General features: G+C 45.2%; 1 protein-coding gene across 3 annotated transcripts in view; it reads right to left on the bottom strand.

Moving 5' to 3' along the window:
• Frmd4b (FERM domain containing 4B) overlaps positions 1-22,847 on the bottom strand; it is a 363,678-nt gene that overhangs the window by 200,429 nt on the left and 140,402 nt on the right. The window contains exon 1 of one of the 3 annotated variants that reach the window (XM_004651521.2): positions 9,859-10,035. The exons of the other annotated variants lie outside the window; for them this stretch is intronic. Coding sequence (XP_004651578.2) covers positions 9,859-10,020 — 162 coding nt within the window. The 5' untranslated portion in view covers positions 10,021-10,035. Of the gene's footprint in view, positions 1-9,858; positions 10,036-22,847 lie in introns of those variants that run through there. 3 annotated transcript variants of the gene reach the window in all.

Raw genomic sequence — 22,847 nt, 5'->3', positions numbered from 1 at the left:
TTTGACCAGATCTATATCTGAGAAATGTATTTATGTTAAGGGGCTAAATAGAAAAAGGGAAGGTATTTTTGCTTTGCAGTTGTATGGGTCCCTGAGCGACTTAGTACCCTGAGCGACTTAGTACCCTGCCACCAGTGCACAGCACTAAAAAGTATTTGATGTCATTGTTCTCCAAGCTATCCAAGAGACAGTATAAGACAATAGGTGACCACCCCAAGGGTTGTACCATCCTTTAAAGGTTTTGTTGTTGTTGTTGTTTATTTTTATTTATTTGAGAGCAACAGACAGAGAAAGAGGCAGATAGAAAGAGAGAGAGAGAAAGAGAATGGACGCACCAGGGCTTCCAGCTACTGCAAACTAACTCCATATGCATGCGTCCCCTTGTGCATCAGGCTAACATGGGTCCTGGGGACTCGAGCCTCGAACCAGGGTCCTTAGCCTTCACAGGCATGCATTTAACCATGAAGCCACCTCTCCAGCTTGAGTTGCACCATTTTTAACAGCTGGATTCCTAAATTCTCCTGCCCACGGAGTATTATTCCCCACTTCCTTCCTGCTGGTGCTGAGTTAGTTCCGGCTTTGGTCCAGCACCTGCTTGTTGCCTTTGTTTAAGATGCTCTGATGTGCTTCCCAGGCTCATTCCTTCCACTGTTGGGAGCACTGTGAGCCGACAGCTTTCAGCCTCCTCTGGGACGCAATCTCTCTTAAAGAGAGCTGCACCATTTGCTCAGGATCAGCAATGGTCTTTAAGCTCAGCCACCTCGAATGAGAGGTTAATGAAATTAGGAGGAAGCCCAGGGAGACTCAGCCTCAGAACTGCCCATGAGGTCCGCTTGTGGCTTCATAGAGCCTGAACTGTTGTCACACTCCTCCCTCTGCCTTGACCCCACTCCTTGCTCTTCCCTGTTGTACAGGGGCTGATCCTCAGAGGGCGCAGAGGGCTGATACTCAAGTCTTCCCTCAAGTTCAGTCTATTCCATGGTACATAGCATGAGACCAGTTCTGACCAATGACCTGTGACTGACATGAGGCCCTTGGAGGCCAAGTTCTTAATCACCAGCGCCAGATCCTGAAGGGGTCTTCACTTTATTTACATGTTTTGTGTGTGAGAGAGTATGAATGCATGCGATCCATGGCTTGTGCATTCCATAGCATCTGTGTGGAGCTCAGAAGACAACTTCTAGGTCAGTCCTCGCCTGAGTTTTCATGTTATTTGAAGCATGCTTTCTCTCTCTGGACCTCACTCTGTTCCTGTTGCTCTTTGCTGTTCTCAATGTGAGGTTTCAGGAATTCTCCTGTCTCTTCCCACCCATCTCATGGTCAGTGTGCTGAGACTACAGAAGCTCACCATGGCTTCTGGCATCTTCTGTAGGGTCTAGAGAGGATCAAACATGGGTGCTCACGCTGGTCAGTGAGCATTTTACCCAGTGACCCCTTGCCCTTTACTTCACTTTATATTACCATGGCAATGGGCATTGTCCTTGAACATGCTGAGAGCCTGAATGAAAGTGATGCCCTGAGCTTGCAGTCACCCTGTGATTGGTTACGTTGTTATAAGCAACACCCAAATCTCCATTTCTTTAAGCTACTAGGATTTTTGGGTTATTTGTTATCCCCAATAGCCCCAACATATTCAAATTGAAATACCAACATGACTACCACTGAATCCTAATTTTCTTTCCCTTCTGGCCTTTGCTGTCCCACACTCTCACAAATCTTCCACCTTGAACACTGCTTTTGAGGGTTCTCAATCAATGTCTCCCTTTCTCAAAGGTGTGAAGAAAAATGTAAAATTCTCAAGTATAAGAAGATTCAAGGGTAGAAGTTCTCCTCCGTCACAGTTGCTCTGTCATTCTCTTTCTACTCAGGAAGTTATTAAGGAACCTATCCCTGGTATGTCCTATTTTTCGTCAACTACCTGGTTCACATTTGTCCTTCAAAGTCCAGCTGAAGGAATCATCTTCATCTGACCTTCATGTCACTCTTCTCTTGTATAGATTTTCTCCAACATTCACCTGGAGGGAGTCCCTTCCTAGAGTCTTGTGTACTTAACTGTCTCCTCTATTCAACAATACACTTGTTAGGAGCAGGGGAAAATCCTGATGCTAACCCTTGGTGCAGTAAATGAGACATAGTGAATGTATGTTCATTATTTTGGGAATGAATGAATGAATAAGCAAATTAACAAATCAACCTGTAACATCAACTCCAATGTGGCAAAACAAAGGGTTTAGTAAAGTTAAGGTGAGTTTTTATCTTCAATACGTGTCTTTTCTTGTCCTACTGACTAATTTTTTTGCATGCGTGTATATGTGTGTGATAGGCATGTATGTTTACATATGTGTGGATACACACATGTATGGGCATATGTGTAAGCCAGAGGCAGATATTCAGTTTCTTCCACGGTCCCTCTCACTCACTGAAACACGATCTCTCAGTTGAATCCAAGGGCTTGCCAGTCTGGCTTGCATTGAGGTCCCTTATCTCTGCCTCTTAAGTGCTGGGATTACAGATGGGTTGCCACACTTGCCCAGCATTTATGTGGGTGCTTGTGATCCAAACTCAGGTCCTGAACTTGTGTGGCAAGCACTTAACTGACTAAGCTGTATCCTCAGACCCCTAATTAGGGTTTTGATAATAGAATCCTCCCATGTTCTTTCAAGTTCTGCTAATCTATGATAGAATTGGAGACTTTTTTTCCTCAGATATTCTTCACCCCACATTGGCCTTTCCTAATTTAATTTCTAGTCAAGAGAAGAGTGAACATTTTCTATAAAGGGGCAGATTGTAAACATGTTCAAATTTGTATCAACTACTGAACCCTAAGCATCTGAGTCCCACATGGCTGTTCTGCGGGCTAGTGTCAAATCAACCATAGACCTGTAGCTACACGAACATAGCTGGGTGCTACTAAAATTTTATTCACAAAAGCAGGAGGTAGGCCAGCTTTCAGGGTCTAGAGTGAAGGGTTAGTGCTAGCAAAGTACATAGCCTTTGGTACACAGAAATCACTGAAGGCTTGGTGGGGAACTGTCTTGGGGGGACTTGGCCTTTTCCAATCACCCTGGTGAGAACAAGAGCTATAGTCTCTAGATCACAGAAAGATAGGCTCCTCAGAAACCTGAGTGTGAGATGCCTGTGTCTTCCTGGATTTATGCATGGCTTTAATTAAAACAGGATAACAAGGGCTGGAGAGATGGTGTTGCAGTTAAGGCACTTGCCTGCAAATCTTAAGGACCCCTGTTCAATTCTCTAAATCCCACGTGAGCCAGAGGAACAAGGTGACCCAAGCGTGTAATGTCACGGACATGTGCACAAGGTGTAAGCATGTCTAGAGGCTCTGGCATGCCAATTCTCTCTCTCTCTCTCTCATAAAAAATAAAAAATGTAAAAATAAATGAAACAGGACAATATGGGTCTACTGAGAGAAACATACTTCCGAGTTACCAGGGTCTACTGAACACCTGCTATTGCAGGAAATCCCACCTTCTTTCTTAGTGAACAACCACTCACGTAGAGACGGGGCTTTAGTTTCCAGACCACGAGTCTCACATATAAACTACGGTAGCACCGTCAGTGACCTTTGGCCACAGACCTTCTCTGAGCTCAATATCAAGGAGCCAAGAACTAACCTTTATTAAACACTGCTGGTGCCCGCAAGGTGCCAAGGGCTTTATGCACATGGCCTCATGAGTTTCTTGCCCAATCTCACTGCGAACTTATATAGTTCTTCCTTCTTGCCCAGGAGGAAATGAAGTTCAGAGAGGGGAAGTAATTCACTCAAGGTCAAGTTCAGTCAAGTTGAGCCTGCAGACTGTCTACGTCCTGCAATGTAAGCTTTCTCTTCCATGCCAGCTGCCTGCCTCAGGGGAGCTGATCAAACCTCTTATAGTCACTTAGATAACCCAGACAGATTCTGCTCATACTGCTTCCAACTGGAGGCAATGACTCCATTCAAGATTTGAAAGAAATTAAGCCTTGACCATGAGGAGAAGGAGAAAAATCTAAGCCCAAGTAATAAATTGAGGGCTTTATTAGAATATACCACACTTAATAAAAAAAAAAAAAAAAGGCCAACAGTACTGGTCCTTTTTCAACAACATTCTCCAATAGATTTCCACTTCCTCTGTTAAATCTAATTAATTGCTATAATGCAATCCATTCAGGAAAGCTATAAGCAAGACAGACCTATGGCTGGTGAATGTGCTTTTAGAATTTAGTTTAAAGTAAAAGTGAGCTTTCAAAGCCTACTGCTGGAACCACACTCAAGCTTCCACTTCTAAAGTGAACATTTGTTGAATGCAGTCTCTGCCTCTTTTCATTTACTCATATTACTAAAGAAATGCCTTATTGCAAGTATCTTCATTATTCATGGTTTGTTGGCAAATTCAGTCGCTTGCCGTTCAATATCTGGAAGAGGAGGAAGTGTTTGATTCCAAAGATCTTGTGTTGTCCCAGCTTTGCTAGCCAGGCAACAATGTCATGGCCAAATACCTTATGAATAGGTAAGGGATCATCTTTCACTCAGAGTATATGAATAAACAAAACTCCCAGGGGACTGCCAAGTATTTCAGGTAACAGACCTCTCCCATACCACCTTGATTTCTCTCTAGAGTGATTGAGCATTGGGTTTCCTTACAAACAAGACTATTTAGACAAGAAGCAAGAACAATGACACCTTAAAAAAAATCAGTTTATGCACTAGAAAACTTGACCGTGCAATAGAATATTCCCCTGTATGGTTTAGAGAGAGTTTCTGGACAGTAATACACATATTTTAATAGTGAGACTCCCCCACATACACATGTTTAATCCAAGTTGCTGTCGCAAAAATACAAAGATAACTGAATTAATCTTTTCATTTACTTTGGGAAAAATATTTTTATTAAGACAATGCTTGATTATAATACAGGAGACATGGCTAGTTACATTTCGATCAAGAATTTTGTTCTTCCTTACTGTCTGACAGAGTTTTGTGGGAGTGCCTGGATATGAAGGCTCTGACCAAATCAATGGATTCATCCACCCATGGATTCATAACTGGATGAACCTAGGGAACATGGGGCTTGATTGGAGGAAGTGGCTGTCTAGGAGCAGACCTTTGAAGGAAACACCTTTTCCACAGCCTCAGCTTCTGTCTAGCTCTCTGATTCCTAACTAACCAAGAAGCAAGTCGCTTCCCCTGCCACGCTCTCCCACCATGATGTTTCTCGCTCACCACAGACCCAAAAGCAGTGGAACCAGCCAACCATGGGCTGAAACATGGAGCCAAAAGACATTCTTCTTCCTTTGTTCTCCTCTGGTCTTGGTCATAGCAGTGGAACAGTGACTAATCCAGGCAAATACACGGTCTTTGTGGGCCCAACCTCAATTCCAGTTTCAGAAATAGGTCTACGCCCACACAATCTAAACTAGTCAATGTAACCTAGTGTTTCTCAACATTTTTGTTCACTCTTACCCCTCAAAGAGTAATTTTAGATATACTTTTGCTTGAAACTTTTTAATGATTTTATTATCATGATTAACAACATATTTCATATGAATGCATTGTGTGTTGGTACCCTCTTCCCATCTTCTCTGCCACCATTCCGTTAGGGACACACCTCAGTTGGGATGCAAGTATTCCCGATGGTGTTTGGTTTATGTATTATGGGAACAGCAGTCAGTTATTTTGGGGGGGAGGGAATGCTTCTGAGAATTATGTCTCAACCTGTGGCACTTACAGTCTTTCTGTCCTATCTCCACAGAATTCTCTGAGCCATAGTGAGTGAGCCTAAGTTTATTTCAGTGATGAGATCTTATGAGCCTCTGGATCTCTGCTTTGGTAGGTGTTGAGTATCCTCAGGGTCTGTCTCCTTCACCCTGGTGCTGATTATCAAGTTCAGCATGAAAACAGCCCTCTTTCTTGTTCATCTCCCCAATTCCTCTGTGGTTTCAGCTGTGGCTTGGCTGAGTGCAAAGCATAGTTTATCTCCTCCAGTCTCACTACCTTTCTGTGCATGCACCCTCTGGAGCAGGGGATCCAGGAATTCTTGTTTGAAAATGTTTAATCCTCCAATTTTAATGTCACAGATATTTTGTGTAAGTATTTATGGGCTCTTTTGGGGGGGGAGTGTTGAGGATTGAACCCAGAGCCATACATGTTAGGTAAGTGCTCTCCCAATGAACTATATGTCTACCTTGAGTGGGAAGCATTTTTACCTCCCCTCTTCCCATATAATTTTTGCTCCTTAGGGCCATATCACTCCATTGAGAATACATTAGCAGTAATCATACTCTTGAGACTTGAGACCTCACCTTTAATTTATGCCAAATTCTAAAAGGGCATAGGTCTTTCCTGTTTATATCTTTCCTGGATTGCTTGAATTATAGCAATTGATTCGATTTAACAGACAAGGGAAGTGGAAAGTGATGAGAGAAAGTTGGGAAATGGCCATCAGCACTTGACATAGGTAGTGGGCACAGTGTAAACTGGAGCTCTAGAGCGTACACAAACACTTATTTTTTGGTAGTTCATGGAAATAAGTTCTCTTTCTTTATGGTTATCTTGATGTATGAGTCATACTACTAGAACTGCTGCAGCTACCTACTGTGAAGGAACAAATGTGCAAAAGACACATCCAACCAGTGAACGAGACCAGAGCTGGGGAAGAGACACAGGGCCCTCATCCAAGCTACCTGAAGCTCATTCTACTATTAGGCATTTTGGTGTGTCAGTGTAAAGTCAGGTCTGTTCTACTTAGTTGTTAATTCTCAGCTGGGCTTCTTATCCCACACACACAAAAATCTGGGCTGGAGAGATGGCTCAGCAGTTAAAAGTACTTGCTTGTAAAAGCTGAAGGTTTGGGTTTATTCCCCAGTACTCATGTAAAGCCAGATACACAAAGTGGAACATGTGTCTAAAGTTTGTTTGTAGTAGTAATAAGACTATAATATGCACATTTTGTCTTTCTCTCATAATATTATGTCTCTCTCTTTCTCTCTCTCTCTCTCTTTCTCTCTCTCTCTCTCTCTCTCACACACACACACACATATATATATGCTAACAAAATAGCTAACATGCATTGAATACTTTCTAAACTCTAGGAAGTGTGCTAAATGGTCTATATGTCAGTTATTTTTCTCTTACTAATCTCTACAAATACTACTACTCTAGTCACCCTGTGTAGATGAGGAAATTGAGGCATAGAAAGGTTCATTTTTGGGCTGGAGAGATGGCTTAGTGGTTAAGCACTTGCCTGTGAAGCCTAAGGACCCTGGTTCGAGGCTCCATTCCCCAGGACCCACGTTAGCCAAATGCACAAGGGGGCAAATGCATCTGGAGTTCGTTTGCAGTGGCTGGAAGCCTTGGCGCGCCCATTTTCTCTCGCTTTCTGCGCGCCTCTCTCTCTCTCTCTCTCATAAATAAAAATAAACAAACAAGAAATTTTAAAAAATGGTTCATTTTCCCCCTGGCCCGACAGATCAAGGCTGGATTCATTCGCTCATTTACCTTGGGACTTAAGGTGTAAATAACTTTTTACTTTCTTTTACTACCCTTCATTCTATAGAATTTCCATCACTATTTTCTTACTTAGTATTTCAACATTATTTCTCAAAAAAGAGTTCTTTCTTGGCAGGGGAGTTACCTTAGTAGTAGAGCCCTTGCCTAGCACAGGCCAACAAGTCCATCTATATGCAGAAGCTTTCTTTGACAGCAAATAAGCAAATGAGTGCGCTGCACAGGCCAGAGCACTGTGTGTCTCCCAAGGCCAAAAACACCTTTCAGAATTTTAGTCCTCGAAAGGATAAGAGATCCTAAACTTAGACATCACGTTTTTCTACTTTTGACTCAATGTTCAGTATGCCACCATCACTTTGCATGTTCTTTCTGATCATGATAAGAGCACATTGGTTCACTCATTTTTGTTTGTTTGTTTGTTTGTTTGTTTGTTTGTTTGTTTTTGGAGGTAGGGTCTCACACTAGCTGAGGCTGCTGACCTGGAATTCACTCTGTAGTCAGAGGGTGGCCTGGAATTCACAGTGAACCTCCTGCCTCCACCTCCCAAGTGCTAGGATTAAAGGCATGTGCCACCACATCCAGCTTATTTTGCAGAAATATTTTTGCAATTTTCTCAAATTGCTGTTGTGTTTAACAATAACGGTGATCAACTTTATAGAGAACCTATAGGCTCTCGGATCGCTGAAACTTTCAATTTTTAATAGTTTATTTATTTATTTATTAGAGAGAGAGAAAGGGGCAGATAGAGAGAGAATGGACATACAAAAAAATTCCAGAAGCATGCACCTGCATGTGGATTTATGTGTGTCCTGGAGACTCCACCCTGGGTCCTTTGGCTTTGCAGGCAAGCGCCTTAACTACTAAACCATCTCTCCAGCACTGGAACTTTCTTGTTTGAATTGGTCAGTAACAGCAGTAGTGGGAAGCTATAAACCCCTGGATTCATGGGTGGGAGAGCACACACTTCCTGGTAGGCTGCAATGCCTGCACTCTTTGTGAACACTTCTGCATAGTAAAAAGTAAAAGCAACACTCAAGAGGAATACTTGTCCTATAAAGCAACCTGAGCAAGACTTCCCCAAAAGAGATGCAGCTGAGACACACATCAGGCTTCCACAACCCAGGAGCGCTGTCTCCCGTGGCCAGATGGGCTATAATCACAGATCCTTAATACTTTCAAGCCCCACGTGCTCCCCTGGACCTCTGGGTGCTTTCTGAATTACATTTCAAAATGCTCAGTACCACAGCCATGCTATGCAGATCAGGAGCCATGAAAGCAGGGGGTGAACTGCTCCAGGTATCTTAGCAAGGATGCCAAAGGCACACCGGTTATTCAGATGTCCTGTAGTCTGTCCCTAGCCTACCTTTTCACTCTGCATGACTGATGAAAGACTGTGGTTTATCTAAGCCAAGTGGTTGGTCGCATATGGGGCACAACTATATGAACTCTATGAAGTGGTCAGGGGTGGGGGTTAGGAATCTCCACATCACAGGAAAGACAATGTCACACCGCATTCCGTACGCCTAGGGATATTCTTCATAATCTAACGATGTAGGTTGTTCTTAACCTCAAAGGTGTTAGGCACCAAGGCACAGGACTTTATTTATTTAAATCTCAGGTGGCATTCTGCAGTCCCTGAGAGGGCGAACAATTTCCTAGGTGGGCAAAATCGCTGCATATTTTGCCTGCAGGATGAGACCCAGCAAAGCAGTAAAGAAGCTGTGTGATCTGACAGGGAGTGAATTCAAAGGTTAAGCATTCCAGAGCTCAGCCAACCCACCCTCCCCTTCCCCCAGCCTGCACAGAGCTCACAACGTGCGAGCGCTGTCGTCCTTCCCCAGGCCAGTAAGACACAAAAATCAGCTTTTCCTGGCTCTGCTTTGCAAGCTGGGGCTGCGTGGTGGAAAATCTACAATAAAATCAAAAGCAAATCCACTAAGATGTGCCCTGACAGTGAGCAGACGGCCATCCCCCACCCCAGTGCAATAAAGCGACGGGATGGGCCGAACCTCCAAAGTCACTTCCCACCGACCCTGCCGCAAAGAGCTACAGGCTTTCCGGTCTCCCGGTGCCAACCTGGTATCCCACGACGGTAACACAAGCCTGCAAATGTTGGGGTGAATTCACAAGTGCATCCTCGCCCCCAACTAGAAGAAAACAAAAATCCACAAGCTTTGTGGGACAACAGTTATCCCAGCAACCCGCTAGGAGTTTCAAACAAAAGATCCGGGGAGTGTGAGGTGGTTATGAAATCATCAGGTGGACCCCCGGCCCCGGCTTGGCTTCCTTCCTTCCTTCCCCGGGGGGTCGCCAGCATCCCACCCCGCAAGGCCCGGGCGCCTCCGCGCCGGGCTCACCTGGTACACGTCCCGCAGCCCGCACCACGTCCTCAGCACCTGGTGGCATGCCCGCAGCCTCTCGGTGTACCACCTCCGCAGCGTGGACACGGTCAAGTTCCACACGAAGCGGCTGCCGCTGAACAGCAGGTCCTCCACGCCACACGTGAACGCCGAAGCCATGCCGCCGCCGCCGCCTCCCCGCGCGGCCCGGGCTCCTGCACGCAGCGTGGGCTCTGCTCTGCCACCGCCGAACTCCTCTTTCGCCGTGCGTCCCGGCCCGGCTCGGGCGGCATGCCCCGGGATTGGGCGCCTGCCAGCCAACGGCTGCGGCTGGCACAGCAGCCCCGGGTCCACCCCCGCCCGCCCGCGGTGCCGCCCGCCCGAGCGCGCAGCGCTAAGCTCCGCCAGGCGAGCCCCGGGCGCTCCGGGGGCGCGGGAAGCCCGGGCCCGCCAGGACTCCCCCGGGCGCTCCCCGAGGGCGCGGGGCAGCCGCGGAAGCGCAGCGGCTCTTTGCAGAAGAGGGGAGCCGCATTTCAGCCTTGGTCCGCACCCACACGAACTCGCTCGCGCTCTCTCTCCTTCGCCTTCCTCCTCTCCCCTCCCCTCCAGCAGTCCCCAAAACGGCTTGGGAAGCCCTGATTCTACACTATGGCGGGTTTTTGCTTGGTATCGTGCTCCCTGTACACAGACAAGCACTTCTGGGGTAGTCACAGATGCAGAAGGAGGAAAAAAAAAAAAAGGAAAAAGAAAAGAAAAATTCAGCACAACCTCCCTTTGGACCGTACTCCCGAGGGAACCGTGTGTTTCCTAGGTTCTGCAGGAGCCAGGAGACAAGACCTGGGGCTCCAGAGCAACAGTGTGCATGCGCCTCCAGACGCTGCCTTCACTCCTGGCTTGAGGGTCTCCCAGAAGATGCCAGCCTGCTGTAGCAAGAGCCCCTCACACTCCCTTGCGGCTCATTCCAAAACAGCAGGGGGCTTCTGAAGGAAGCTTCCAGTCAGGGTGTGTGGTGTGGTGTGTGTGTGTGTGTCTGTGTGTGTGTGTGTGTGTGTGTTTCCTGGAAATCAGAAGTGCCTAAATGGATCCTTGGTTTATTTCTGGAAAATTCATCCTCTGGACATGCCTAACCACAGTTTGCCATCACAAACCTGCATGCCTAGCTTCTTCAGAACACACACACACACACACACACACACACACACACACACACCACTCAAGAAGTCACTAGATGATTCATGCTTTCTTAAGTTCTCCCACCATGATTGATATTGTCTAAGGCACTTGAAAAGGGAGCCCAAAGAGGCCACAGAGATCTGCATTTTCCTTTAGAACGTTTGTAAACTTCAGTCACTTAAAATTTCATTTCTCAGAGCAGAAATACTGCCAGAGAATTTCGGGAGGAACCCCCGCCCCTTCCACCCCAAGAAAATGCTTCTGTTGGACAATGACCAGCATTTCATTGGTGGTTTCACACCTGGCCTGTTATCGTTGCTCATAGCTGGCAGAAAGGTAAGGTGCTGAAACCTTTCTCCCCAACCAGCTCAGGAGGCTTCGGAACAGATTATCTGCAAGCAGATCAGCTTCATTTCAGGTTTCAAATGTGCCTTCAGAATCTTAATGCAGGTGAAATGCAATCACTGAAAAGAACACAAAATCTGTCCTTTCAAAGAGCCTGTAACCAGAAAACTTTTAAATGATGTTTCTTTTACAACCAGGAAAAAAAATGCCTAAGGGGTATTTTTGTTTTGTTTTGTTTTTGTGGAACTAGTTATTAAGACACAAGACCCATTCCCAGATTCACTGATCTGTTTTGAGAAGTAACTCTACCTGCACAGCATTCTGGCTGTATCTCCTCAGGTGGTGGACATGATGTTTACACACAACCTGAATACATGAGGTTTTAAAGGACCATAACAAAATTAACCAAGCATTATTTGAAAGGAAATGGCCCCTTGCTGATGGGAAATTACTGCATTTCACAAATGGCCTGTAAGTAAGAAGGAAGAGTGGTGGTACACACGCATTTTGAAAAAATGGTACACATGCATTTTTAAAATATGATATAGTTGACTGTATTCTCAGAAATGTCAAACAGCCTAGGGAATACCAGAATAACACACCCAACAGGTCAATTATGTGGGTCCCGTGACACTGTCCTCTGAGACAAGATGCTTGAGACACACGTTGGCAAGTACCAATCTGTGCATAAATCAATTCCAGTCTGGGACATTTTCAGGGGTCCCCAGAGCAGACAATCAGTGTCACTTGGGAAGTGCTCCAGTTGCAAGTTCCTGGGCCACTGGAATCAGCAGTTCTGGGGGTGGGGAAGGCCAGTGATCTGTTTCCACCTGGCCTGTGGGGGATTCCATTCACACTAAAATTGGAGTGCTGTGGAGGGGAAAATGCAGTAGTTAGGGGCAAAATCTACCAGAGGACATACATTTAGGCCACTCCGAATCACCTTCCTCACCCAGCAAAGTCTTACTGTCCTCAGGCACGAGATGGGGAAATTTTCAGATTGGGGAAGATCAAGTCTCATACTCTGCAGGAAGTGTTTGACCCAGGGCTGGCAAGTGCAGGAAGAAAACCGACATCACTACAAAAATCAGGAAGTCATTCTTTGAACTCAAAGCAATGTAAGGAAAACACGCTTCGTAAAAAGCATTTTCAACCGACTCTCTAGATCTGCTGTCCTCTCTCTCTTTCTCTTTGTCTCCTGGAGGTAGAGGTTTGAGGAAGAAGTTCTGATGCTATCCAAATGCTTTTTGAAGTTTAAATCTTCCCCAACAGAACCAGTCTTTCCAGTGGACTCAAGAAAGTACAACGCACTTGAAGTTGTATGTAAGAAAGGCAAAGACCCATCCTGGCCACCGACACAGGCTCTTCCACTCCAGACACTGACTGTGGGTGGAGGCTGAACCAAGACGTAGAGTAGCAGAGAAAAGAATGACCAAGTGGTCTACCACAGAGACAAATCAGACCCAGACACACACACCTTGAAGCTGCTCTATAATTTGCCATGGAAAGAGAGCTAAATTAAACTAGTTTCAAAACTGTCTCACTATTTTTTTTTTTTTAATTTAAGGAGCAAATTTTCCTTCTTCCCAGCACCAGAGCTCTGCGCAATACACCGTGATTTCCTGTAGCTCTCTTGGGAGACGTACGGAGATGCTCTAGCTGACGGCAATACCACACACCTGGGAGCTGCTGCTGCAGCCTCACAGAGAGATTGCCATTAGCCCTGAGGCTCCTCTAGGCTCTTCTTAAAGCAGTTGGCAGGAAAGACAGTGCCAGAAAGCTGGAGCCCATTGTCAAGCCTCCGAAAGAGGCAGCAGGTTGGTAACATGCAACTTCTAATGGTTCCTTCACCTCCTGAAGAGTGCTCCTGAGCTGGCCTTGGTGACATCTACCTGTAATCTCAGTACTTGGGAGGCTGGAGAAGGATGATCTTCAATTTAAGGCCACCCAGAGCTACATAGTAAGTTCCAACCCAGCTTGGGCTATATAGTGAGAGTGTGTCTAAAAATAATAATAATAATAAAAATAATGGAAGGGCTGGAGAGATGGCTTAGCAGTTAAGGTGCTTGCATGTAAAGCCAAAGGACCCATGTTCAATTCCCAAGGACCCACTTAAGCCAGATGCACAAGGGGCACTCACATATGGGATTTGTTTGCAGTGGCTGGAGGCCCTGGCACATCCATTCTCTTTCTCATAGATATAAATAAAAATTTAAAAAATGACAATGGAGGGAGAAGAGGGGATGGAGGGAGGGATATACAAAACTAAAGACATTATGAATAAGTCACATAGAAACCTACTTCGTCATTAGTTAATTGAAGACGTAATTTAAAATAGACAGTTTGGGCAGAAATATTCAGTTTGTGTGGTGAATGCTATGCCCAGAAGCCATAGGTTATTGTAGATGAGTCCAGTGCCAGGGGTGAGCCATCTCTTGATGAGTTGTTGGTCAGGGAGACCCACCAAACCCGAAGAGCAATGCAAGCTGTTGCCAATGCTCTTGGTTGCCAGCCAGAAGCAGATGAGAAGAGCTTATGGCCAACGATGTCAAATGCTTCAGTTTCAGAACAGTGAGAAATTAACTAGAAACTGAACGGAAAGCCTCCTCCCTGCTGGTTGGCTGTCACAGTGCTGGAAAGTACCATGCAGCCTGCTAGGAGAGGAAAGCCATCCACATCTTAACCGGCAGTAGACCTGCCACCCACATAACTGGCCAGACTGGCAAGATGTGCCCACAGCTGCAATAGTTGCAGATCAGTTACTGGGGTAACCAACTCTTCGCTATTTGGAATCAAAGCCTTCTTTAGAGGTAGGGGAATCCATGCCTAGTACTGATAACCATGTCAAAATCCTACTACTTGGAAGGACACAGGCCATGGCGGAGGGAAGGGAAACTACCACTGTTCTTTACTAAACGGATACACTGTGCCCATCAAATTGCCCTGTAAGTAGATTTTTAAGAAAATATTTTCACATATTTATTTATGTATTAGAGGCACAGAGAGAGAGAGAGAATGAATGGGTGCACCAAGGCCTCTAGCCACTGCAAACAAACTCCAGATGCATGCATGTGTCACCTCTTACATCTGGCTTATGTGGGACCTGGAGAATTGAACCTGGGTCCTTAGGCTTCACAGGCAAGTGGCTTAACTGCTAAGCCATCTCTCCAGCCCTAAGTGTTTTGTTTTATTTTTTTAAACTATTATATGGCTAAATTCCTCTCCATTGAAAGCAGTGAGCAGCTCTTGCCAGCTTTATCAAAAGCAGCTGGGACAATTCATGAAAGAAGGCATGGGGAAGGTCATCAAACCCCCACCTGAGATGTCAGGTAGCCCTCCCCTGTGCCAGCCATATGCAATCATGCTCAAGGTCCTGTGACCTCAGGGGGAGATAGAGTATATAGACAGTAGAAGATTAAGGGACAATGGCTCCAGCGAAGTGGCTTCTTTGGAATGTCCATGCTCTCCAAATAAGCCCTCACCCCAAGGCTGAGGGAGGAGCATCTGCAGGCTAATCCTGACATAGTGAACCCCTCTGAAGCACTGCTCTGTGGTCTCACACTCCTGGACGGGAACAAGGAGCTTCTGGAAGCAATCGCAAGGAAGACATCACAGAGGGAGGGATGAGACTGTTTGGTGGTGAGGCTCTTCTCGATTCCCCGTGCTCAAGACTGAGGGAGGTGCATCCAGGTAGTCTTGACACAGAAAGCCCCATCAAAGTGGCCGCTTTGGAGGCTCCACGTTCAAACAAATAACCCCCCTCCATGATCTGTAAGCAACCCCAATAAACTCAATGGTTCATCAAACCCATATTGGTGCAACTGTACTTTGGTCTGTCATCTGAGCCCTATTTGGGATGAAGACTTCTGTTTGTGTCTCCCCAAGGGAAAAGTCTCCTGTAAAAACAGGCACATAGACTTGGATTGTTCTTACCTTTGGTTAGAGACTTTTAAATTTTTTAATTAATTAACTTATTTGTAAGCACAAAGAGATAGATAGAGAGAGAGAAGACAGACAAAGAGAGAGAGAGAGAGAGAGACAGAATGGGCATGCTAGGGCCTCTGGCCACTGTAAATGGACTCCAGATTCATGTGCCCCTTGTGCATCTGGCTTACATGGGCCCTAGGAAATCAAATCTGGGTCCTTAGACTTTACATGCAAACACCTTAACCACTAAGCCATCTCTCCAGCCCTGGTTAGAGATTTTTGCAGATGGAAGTGAATACCCAGGAGACCAAGGCTTATGGGAAAGATATCTCTATCCCACTCACCAGAGCTCAGGAGACACTGTGGAGGAGGTGGTGGGAAGATTATGAGTGCTGCTATCAGTAGGCACTGAGAAGACTCAAAACTCATTAAAATGTGGAAAATAATAGGGCATTGAGAGCTCAGCACTGAAGGAGATAGCCACATCATGTTCTCCAAGGCTCAGAAAACATTGTGCAAGAGGGGGTGGAAAGGGCTTACGAGTCACAGGGCGAAAAGGAGGACTTCGAGGCACTCTTCTCCAGACATGACCTGACCAGGGGATTCATGACCTCGCAGTGGATCTTGTTTCCATAAGACCTGCACAATATTGAGCCCATCAACATGTTAATAGAGAGAGGAGAGGAGGACAAAAAGAATGAGGCATCGAAACAAGAGAAGGACTACGTGGAGCCGGGCATGGTGGCGCACGCCTTTAATCCCAGCACTTGGGAGGCAGAGGTAGGAGGATCGCCATGAGTTAGAGACCACCCAGAGACTACATAGTGAATTCCGGGTCAGCCTGAGCTAGAGTGAGATGATACCTTGAAAAAAACAAACAAAAACATTCTCAATTAAAAAAAAATCCAAAAGAGAGACTAGGAAGATAAGTTGGCATTTAAAGGTGCTTGCTTACAAAGTCTACTGGCCAAGGATCAGTTCCTCCAGCACCCACACAAGCTAAATGCAAAATGTGGTGCAAGCATCTGACATGCATTTGTAGTGGCAAGAGGCTCCCATGCACCCAGCACACACACACACACACACACACACACACACACACACATAAATAAATAAATTAGTAAATAATAAATAGCCCTCTAAGTCTCCATACATCTTTCTTTGTTTCTTCTTTCTTTTTTTGCTGTGTATGTGTGTGAATGGCCATGTGTGTACATGTGCACACCTGTGCTACAAATCAATGTTGGGCATCTTTCTTGTTTGCTCTCCACACAATTTTTTGAGACAGAGTCTCTTGCCAAACATAAAACCCACCAACTTCGCTAGACTAGCTACCCAACAAGCCCTCGATATCCTCTGGTCTCTGTTTGGGATTATAAGTGTATGCTGCTACACCCAGTATTTTACCAAGGTGCTGGAGATCTGAACTCGATCCTCGTGCTTGCATCGATGGTACCCTACCCACTGAAAGACCTCCTTACACCCTCTCTGGCATTTAAAAAATTATTCATTTTTATTTATTTATTTGAGAGTGACAGAGAGAGAAAGAGGCAGATAGAGAGAGAGAGAGAGAGAGAGAGAATGGGCACGCCAGGGCCTCCAGCCACTGCAAACGAACTCCAGACACGTGCGCCCCCTTGTGCATCTGGCTGAAGTGGATCCTGGGGAATTGAGCCTCGAACCGGGGTCCTTAGGCTTCACAGGCAAGCGCTTAACCACTAAGCCATCTCTCCAGCCCCTCTCTGACATTTTTTTTAAAGAAGCAAGTTGCCCTTACATGGACCCCAAGGTAGGCTGCTGATACTACCTGGGACCTTATATTCCTATGACAGTTTCTCACCACAGATAAGACAGGACATTGCCACTTGCAGCTTGCTTTCCTCTGCTCTGTGAGGAACCTCTGTAGCATCACCCAGAGGTGGGCTGCTTGGTGTAGTTACCCTTACAAAGAGCACTGAAGGCAGTGGAAATGTGTTTAGTCCCCACTGGGCTATTCTTGCAGAACAACAGTGATAAAAAGGTTCTCTACGTATTTCCAAATGCCACCAGATGGGGTGTGTTGCAGTTACCTTCTGGTTGCTAGGACAAAACACTCAACAACAAGTAGCATACGGAAGGAAAGGGTTTATTTTGATTTAAAGTTTCAAGGAGAAGTTCCATGATGTCAGGGAAAGCATGGCAGGTCTGAGTAGGAAACCTGGTTGCTATCTCCACAGCAACAGGAAAGAAAGTGAACCAGGCTAAACACCCAGGGGCTTGGGCTAATAAACCTCAAGGTCAGCTCCCAGTAAGGTACCTCCTCCAACAAGGCTCCACCTCCCAAAGGCTCCACAAACTTCCCCCACAATGTCACTAACTGGGGCCCAAGTATTCAAACTACATAAGGCTATGAGGAGCACTTCATATTCCAACCTCCATGAGGTGACTGTCAGTTCTCCTCAGAAACCACCGGAAGACTTTGGGAAAGGATCTTATTTAAATTTATTCATGACAGCCATAGAGCAGACAGCTAATAACTTTAGTGAACTGAGTGGCTATCTCAGCAAACAATACGGAAAGCAGTTCGTTCCTTCTCCAAACACATGTTCACCTTCATTAAAAACCACATGCTGTCCTTGCAGAGGCCAAGGCAAAGGACTCAGAACATATCCTGGTAAAACTGAGACCATCCCTGTCTGAGTGGGCTTTAGGAGAGATTGGGGACACCAAGTGTCTGCGTAAGAGACATGAAGGACCAGGCACTGTGGCTGGGGCACAAGGGAGGCATGGCATTGAGGATTTAAGTCAGAAATGCCTCTCCAGGCACAAAACACATTCACTAAGCCACCAAGGGTGGGGAGGGGAGACTGAGTGACAGGTGAGGAAAAGATAAGAAAATACTCCAGGGCCCAGGAAGCTAGAAGGATAAGGTTCTGTGGTGATAAGGCCCCCACGTTTGTGAAGTTCAGGGAGAAGGTCATCAGAGAATGGGATGTGGTGGGGTGCTAGGGATAAGGACCAGGGATGCATACTAGGAGCAGTTGCCGAGTCCCAAGGGTGTAAAGAAAGAGCTTAAGGCAGACTCATAGCAGTCTTCATAACTACATTGAGTGTCCAACTGCTTCCATGCCAGAGACTTAACTTGATAAATGGAGGTCCCAGCTACTTGGGAATAGAAAGTTCAAGGATTGTCAGGGCCACATAGTGAGTTCATGGTCTGTTTAGGCAAACTGTTGCCCCTTTTCTCAGAATAAAACAAAACAAGAAAATTGGGGCTATACCTTAGTGGCAGAGTATTGGCCTAGCATTCAAGAAGCAATGGTTCATCCTCGGTACTCAAAGTAATTTAAATAAAGAAACAAATAAGGGCTGGGGAGATTGCTCAGTGGTTAAGGTACTTGCCTACAAAGCCTAATATTCTGGGTTCAATTCCCAAGTACCCACATAAAGACAGATGAACAAAGTGGCACATGCATCTAGTGTTCATTTGCAGCAGCTGGAGGCTCTGGTGTGCTCTTCTCTCTCTCTCCCCCTCTCTCTCTCTCCTTGAAAATAAATAAAATTAAATAAGCAAATAACTATATAAGATGGAGAAAAGGTTGGTGGATGACGGTGCCCTTCAGAAAGCAGCCATCTCCCAGGTCGCAGAGCATTCAACCTATGCAGAAGCCACTCCTGTACAGAGGGTTTCAGGCTCCTTTGTTCTTCCTCTCACCCCAGGAAGAGATCTAAAGCTTGGCCATGCCATTTCACTCTAGAGTGAGAGGCTAGGGGTCTTGCTCCTCTGCTGTTTTCTCACTGCTTTCTCCTTGGAGCACACTCCAGTCTTAGCATCACATAGCAGGAGAGGAAGGTAGAGCACAGAAGTAGTAAAATTCTAAGGTGAAGAAAACCTGCTGCAGCGCCTAGTTAGGCTGACAGACAGGCTGGTTCACGTTTGCAGGTGTTCTCATGACTGTGAGGCATCCCAAAGGGCTAGAACTAGAAACTGAAACATGTCCAACCATGAGAGCTGGTACTGAGCTCTTTCCTGCCTTTTGGAAGATCCACTCTACTATTAAAATAAGAAAAGATTAAACATCTCACTTGTTATTTTATTGAGTCATATTGCCCTTGCTCAAAGGCAAGAGGAGAGATGCTATCTTTATTATATGAAGATGTCCAAAGAGCGAAGGCTAGGGAAATAGCGTGCATTGTTTCATGAGGACCCTAGTTCAATCCCTAGAACCCATGTAAAATAAACTAGGTACAGTAATGTTTGTAATCCCAATGCTGGGGAGGCAAACACAGGTGTACCCCTAGAGTTCTAATCTAACAGGTGAGCTCTAGGTGAATGAGAGACTCTGACCCCCCAAAAGGTAGATAGCATTCCTAGAGATGACAGTCAAGCTCATCCTCTGACTTGCACACTCAAATGCACACATATGCAGATGCACGTGTACATACACATGCATACATACACACTCACAGAAGCACAGACTAAGGAAGAAATGCAGTGTTGGCTTTTGTATCATTCTCCTTTTGCTCAATCCTCTGAGCAGAGACTGGACATTCTTGCCAGGGCCAATCTCAGAGGCCATTACTGGAGCTCTGAAAGCATCTGAAGGGAATGTAGGCTCCAAGGAAGCCTGCATAGACCAGACAGAAGGGGCTGGCCTTACAAAGAAACAGTAACCATCTTGTGACTGACCTGCCACCCACACAATTTATCACCTTGTACCTCCATCGAATCTACATTCACATCAGCAATGACAAAAACAAAACTGTAATAAATTGGTCTAGATAGAACCCTCTTAAAATGTTTATTATAGCCGGGTGTGGTGGCGCATGCCTTTAATCCTAGCACTCGGGAGGCAGAGGTAGGAGGATAGCCATGAGTTCAAGGCCACCCTGAGACTACAGAGTTAATTCCAGGTCAGCCTGGACCAGAGTGAGACCCTACCTCGAAAAACCAAAAAAAAAAAAAAAAAAAAAAAAAATGTTTATTATTATTATTAGCACCTTTTTTCTTCAAGTAAATAAAGGTTATATCAGTTAATTTTCACAATATTCACAAATGTTCCATTTCATAGACGAAGAAACTGATGCAAAGCAAAGTTATTGTTATTTGCCAAAGCTCAGTAAGGAAAAAGCATGTATAGGGCTGGAGAGATGGCTTAGCAGTTAAGCGCTTGCCTGTGAAGCCAAAGGACCCCGGTTCGAGGCTCGATTCCCCAGGACCCACGTTAGCCAGATGCACAAGGAGGCGCACGCATTTGGAGTTCGTTTGTAGTGGCTGGAGGGCCTGGCGTGCCCATTCTCTCTCTCTCTCTCTCTCTCTCTCTCTCTCTCTGTTGTTCTCAAATAAATAATAAAAATAAACAACAAAATTTTTTTTTAAAAAGCATGTATAAAGTCACCCCTAGATTGTACGGCTGCTTAAGTTTACAGTTCTATTTTTTTTTAATTTCTTAAATTTATTTATTTGAGAGGGACAGACACAGAGAGAAAGACAGATAGAGGAAGAGAGAGAGAATGGGCGTGCCAGGGCTTCCAGCCTCTGCAAACGAACTCCAGACGCATGTGCCCCCTTGTGCATCTGGCTAACGTGGGACCTGGGGAACCGAGCCTTGAACCGGGGTCCTTAGGCTTCACAGGCAAGCGCTTAACCAGTAAGCCATCTCTCCAGCCCTACAGTTCTATTTTGAGAAGCAAAAAAGATAAATTCCTTTTGTATTTATGCATAATAATTTACTAAAATTTATAGTTTTATCTTGGTTTGGTCCACTATAACACACTACTTAAGCAATGGAAACTTACTTTTCACTGTGGTGGACATTCAGAAGTCCAAGATGCCAGCTCACTGGCCTCAAGTGAGGGTCCACTCTGATGGTGGCAGTAACCTTACTGTGTCCTCAGGTAGCAGAGAAGAAAAATTCTGGTCTCTTCCAGGGATTCCTCTGAGTTCATCCAAACAGAACGGCCTCCCAAAGGCCTTTGCTCTGTACAATGTCTCAATGAGATCAGCACTTCCAGTGTGAATTCCATAGTAGATATTGATAACTTTACTGTGAATTTTATTATTATGTGGCTGAGTGTGACAAAAAGTATTCCCTTTGGGTTTGTCCAATATAACTAATGACAAAACAATGATGAAAAAGAAAACCTAAAAATGTAAATAAAACCCAAACCAAATCTGATAAAAAAATAACAGAACTTTTACTCTTTTTTAAAATTTTTATTTATTTATTTGAGAGAGACAGACACAGAGAGAAAGAGGCAGAGAGAGAGAGACAGAATGGGCACACCAGGGCCTCCAGCCACTGCAAACGAACTCCAGATGCTTATGCCCCCTTGTGCATCTGGCTAACATGGGTCCGGAGAACTGAGCCTCCAACCGGGCTAGGCTTCACAGGCAAGTGCTTAACTGCTAAGCCATCTCTCCAGCCCAGAACTTTTATTCTTACATATGTATGTGTTTTGTGCAGTTATGTATCATATTCTTATGTGTGCATATGCATGTGCGTGCATGTGTGTCTGTGTACAAAAGTGCATGTGGAAGCCAGAGGTCAAGACTGTCCATCTTTCTCAACCACTTTCACCAGATTTTTTGAAACAGGGCTTCCCACTGAAACTGAAGCTCTCCTATTAAGCTAACACGCTACCCAGCAAGTCTCAGGGATCCTCCTGTCTCTGCCCTCTTAGTGCTGGCATTACCTGTGTTCGCTGCCAGGCTTAGATTTTATATGAGAGCTGGGGATCTGAACTTAGATCCTCAGGCTGTGAGGTAAGTGCTTTAACCATTGAGCAATCTTGTCAGGCTCATGATGGAATTATTTTAAACATGAGATAAGATTTGAACCCTGATGGATCTTCCCTCCTGTACAATAAGTGGTAGAAGATACATACATGCAGGCATATAACATGCATATATACATACATTTGCATGTGTGTATGTGTGTGTGAACTTTTGATTCTTAAATGAAAAACTAGCCAGCCTACCCAGGTGCAGTTAACTACAGGAAAATGGAAAATAGGAGCCAGCCAAAGTCAAAGGCTTATAAAGTGTTAAAAACAAAACAAACCTTTGCGGTCAGGTACATCCTGCCCTTGAAAGAAATATGGACAACATGGACAACAGATTCTGAAGACAAGCTATTTTTCCATTATCACAAAACTACAGAATAATTTGACATGATTATTGCTAGGAATTTCAAATATTTGGGCCTTGGCAGTGAGAGCAAAAGAAAAGCACAATCTAGTACCCAAAACATGGACATAAAAGTATTCCTTGCATCTCACAGAATTACCTTTGCATTTGAAGGGAACACACTGTTTTGGACCAGGAAATGGGATGCCTGTGGGAAGAAACCGTGGTAAACAGCAGCCTGAACCAGGCCCAGGCGGCGGCTGTGTCGTAAAGTTGAGAAATAGTCATGAACCTTCCAGACTCAGGTTCAGGGAGCTGGGGACAGGGCTGAGAGGGCAGAGCAACAGAACACCATCCTCTGCCTTTGAGTCAACAGAGAAGGAACAGATAGATTCCATTTCTGAAGGAGCAGAAATAAAAGACATTGAAGACTTCCTGACCCGTAGAAAGTGCC

This window comes from Jaculus jaculus, chromosome 14 (assembly GCF_020740685.1).
Source record: "Jaculus jaculus isolate mJacJac1 chromosome 14, mJacJac1.mat.Y.cur, whole genome shotgun sequence".
Lineage (NCBI taxonomy): Eukaryota > Metazoa > Chordata > Mammalia > Rodentia > Dipodidae > Jaculus > Jaculus jaculus.
This window is presented reverse-complemented; position numbering and strand designations above follow the sequence as displayed.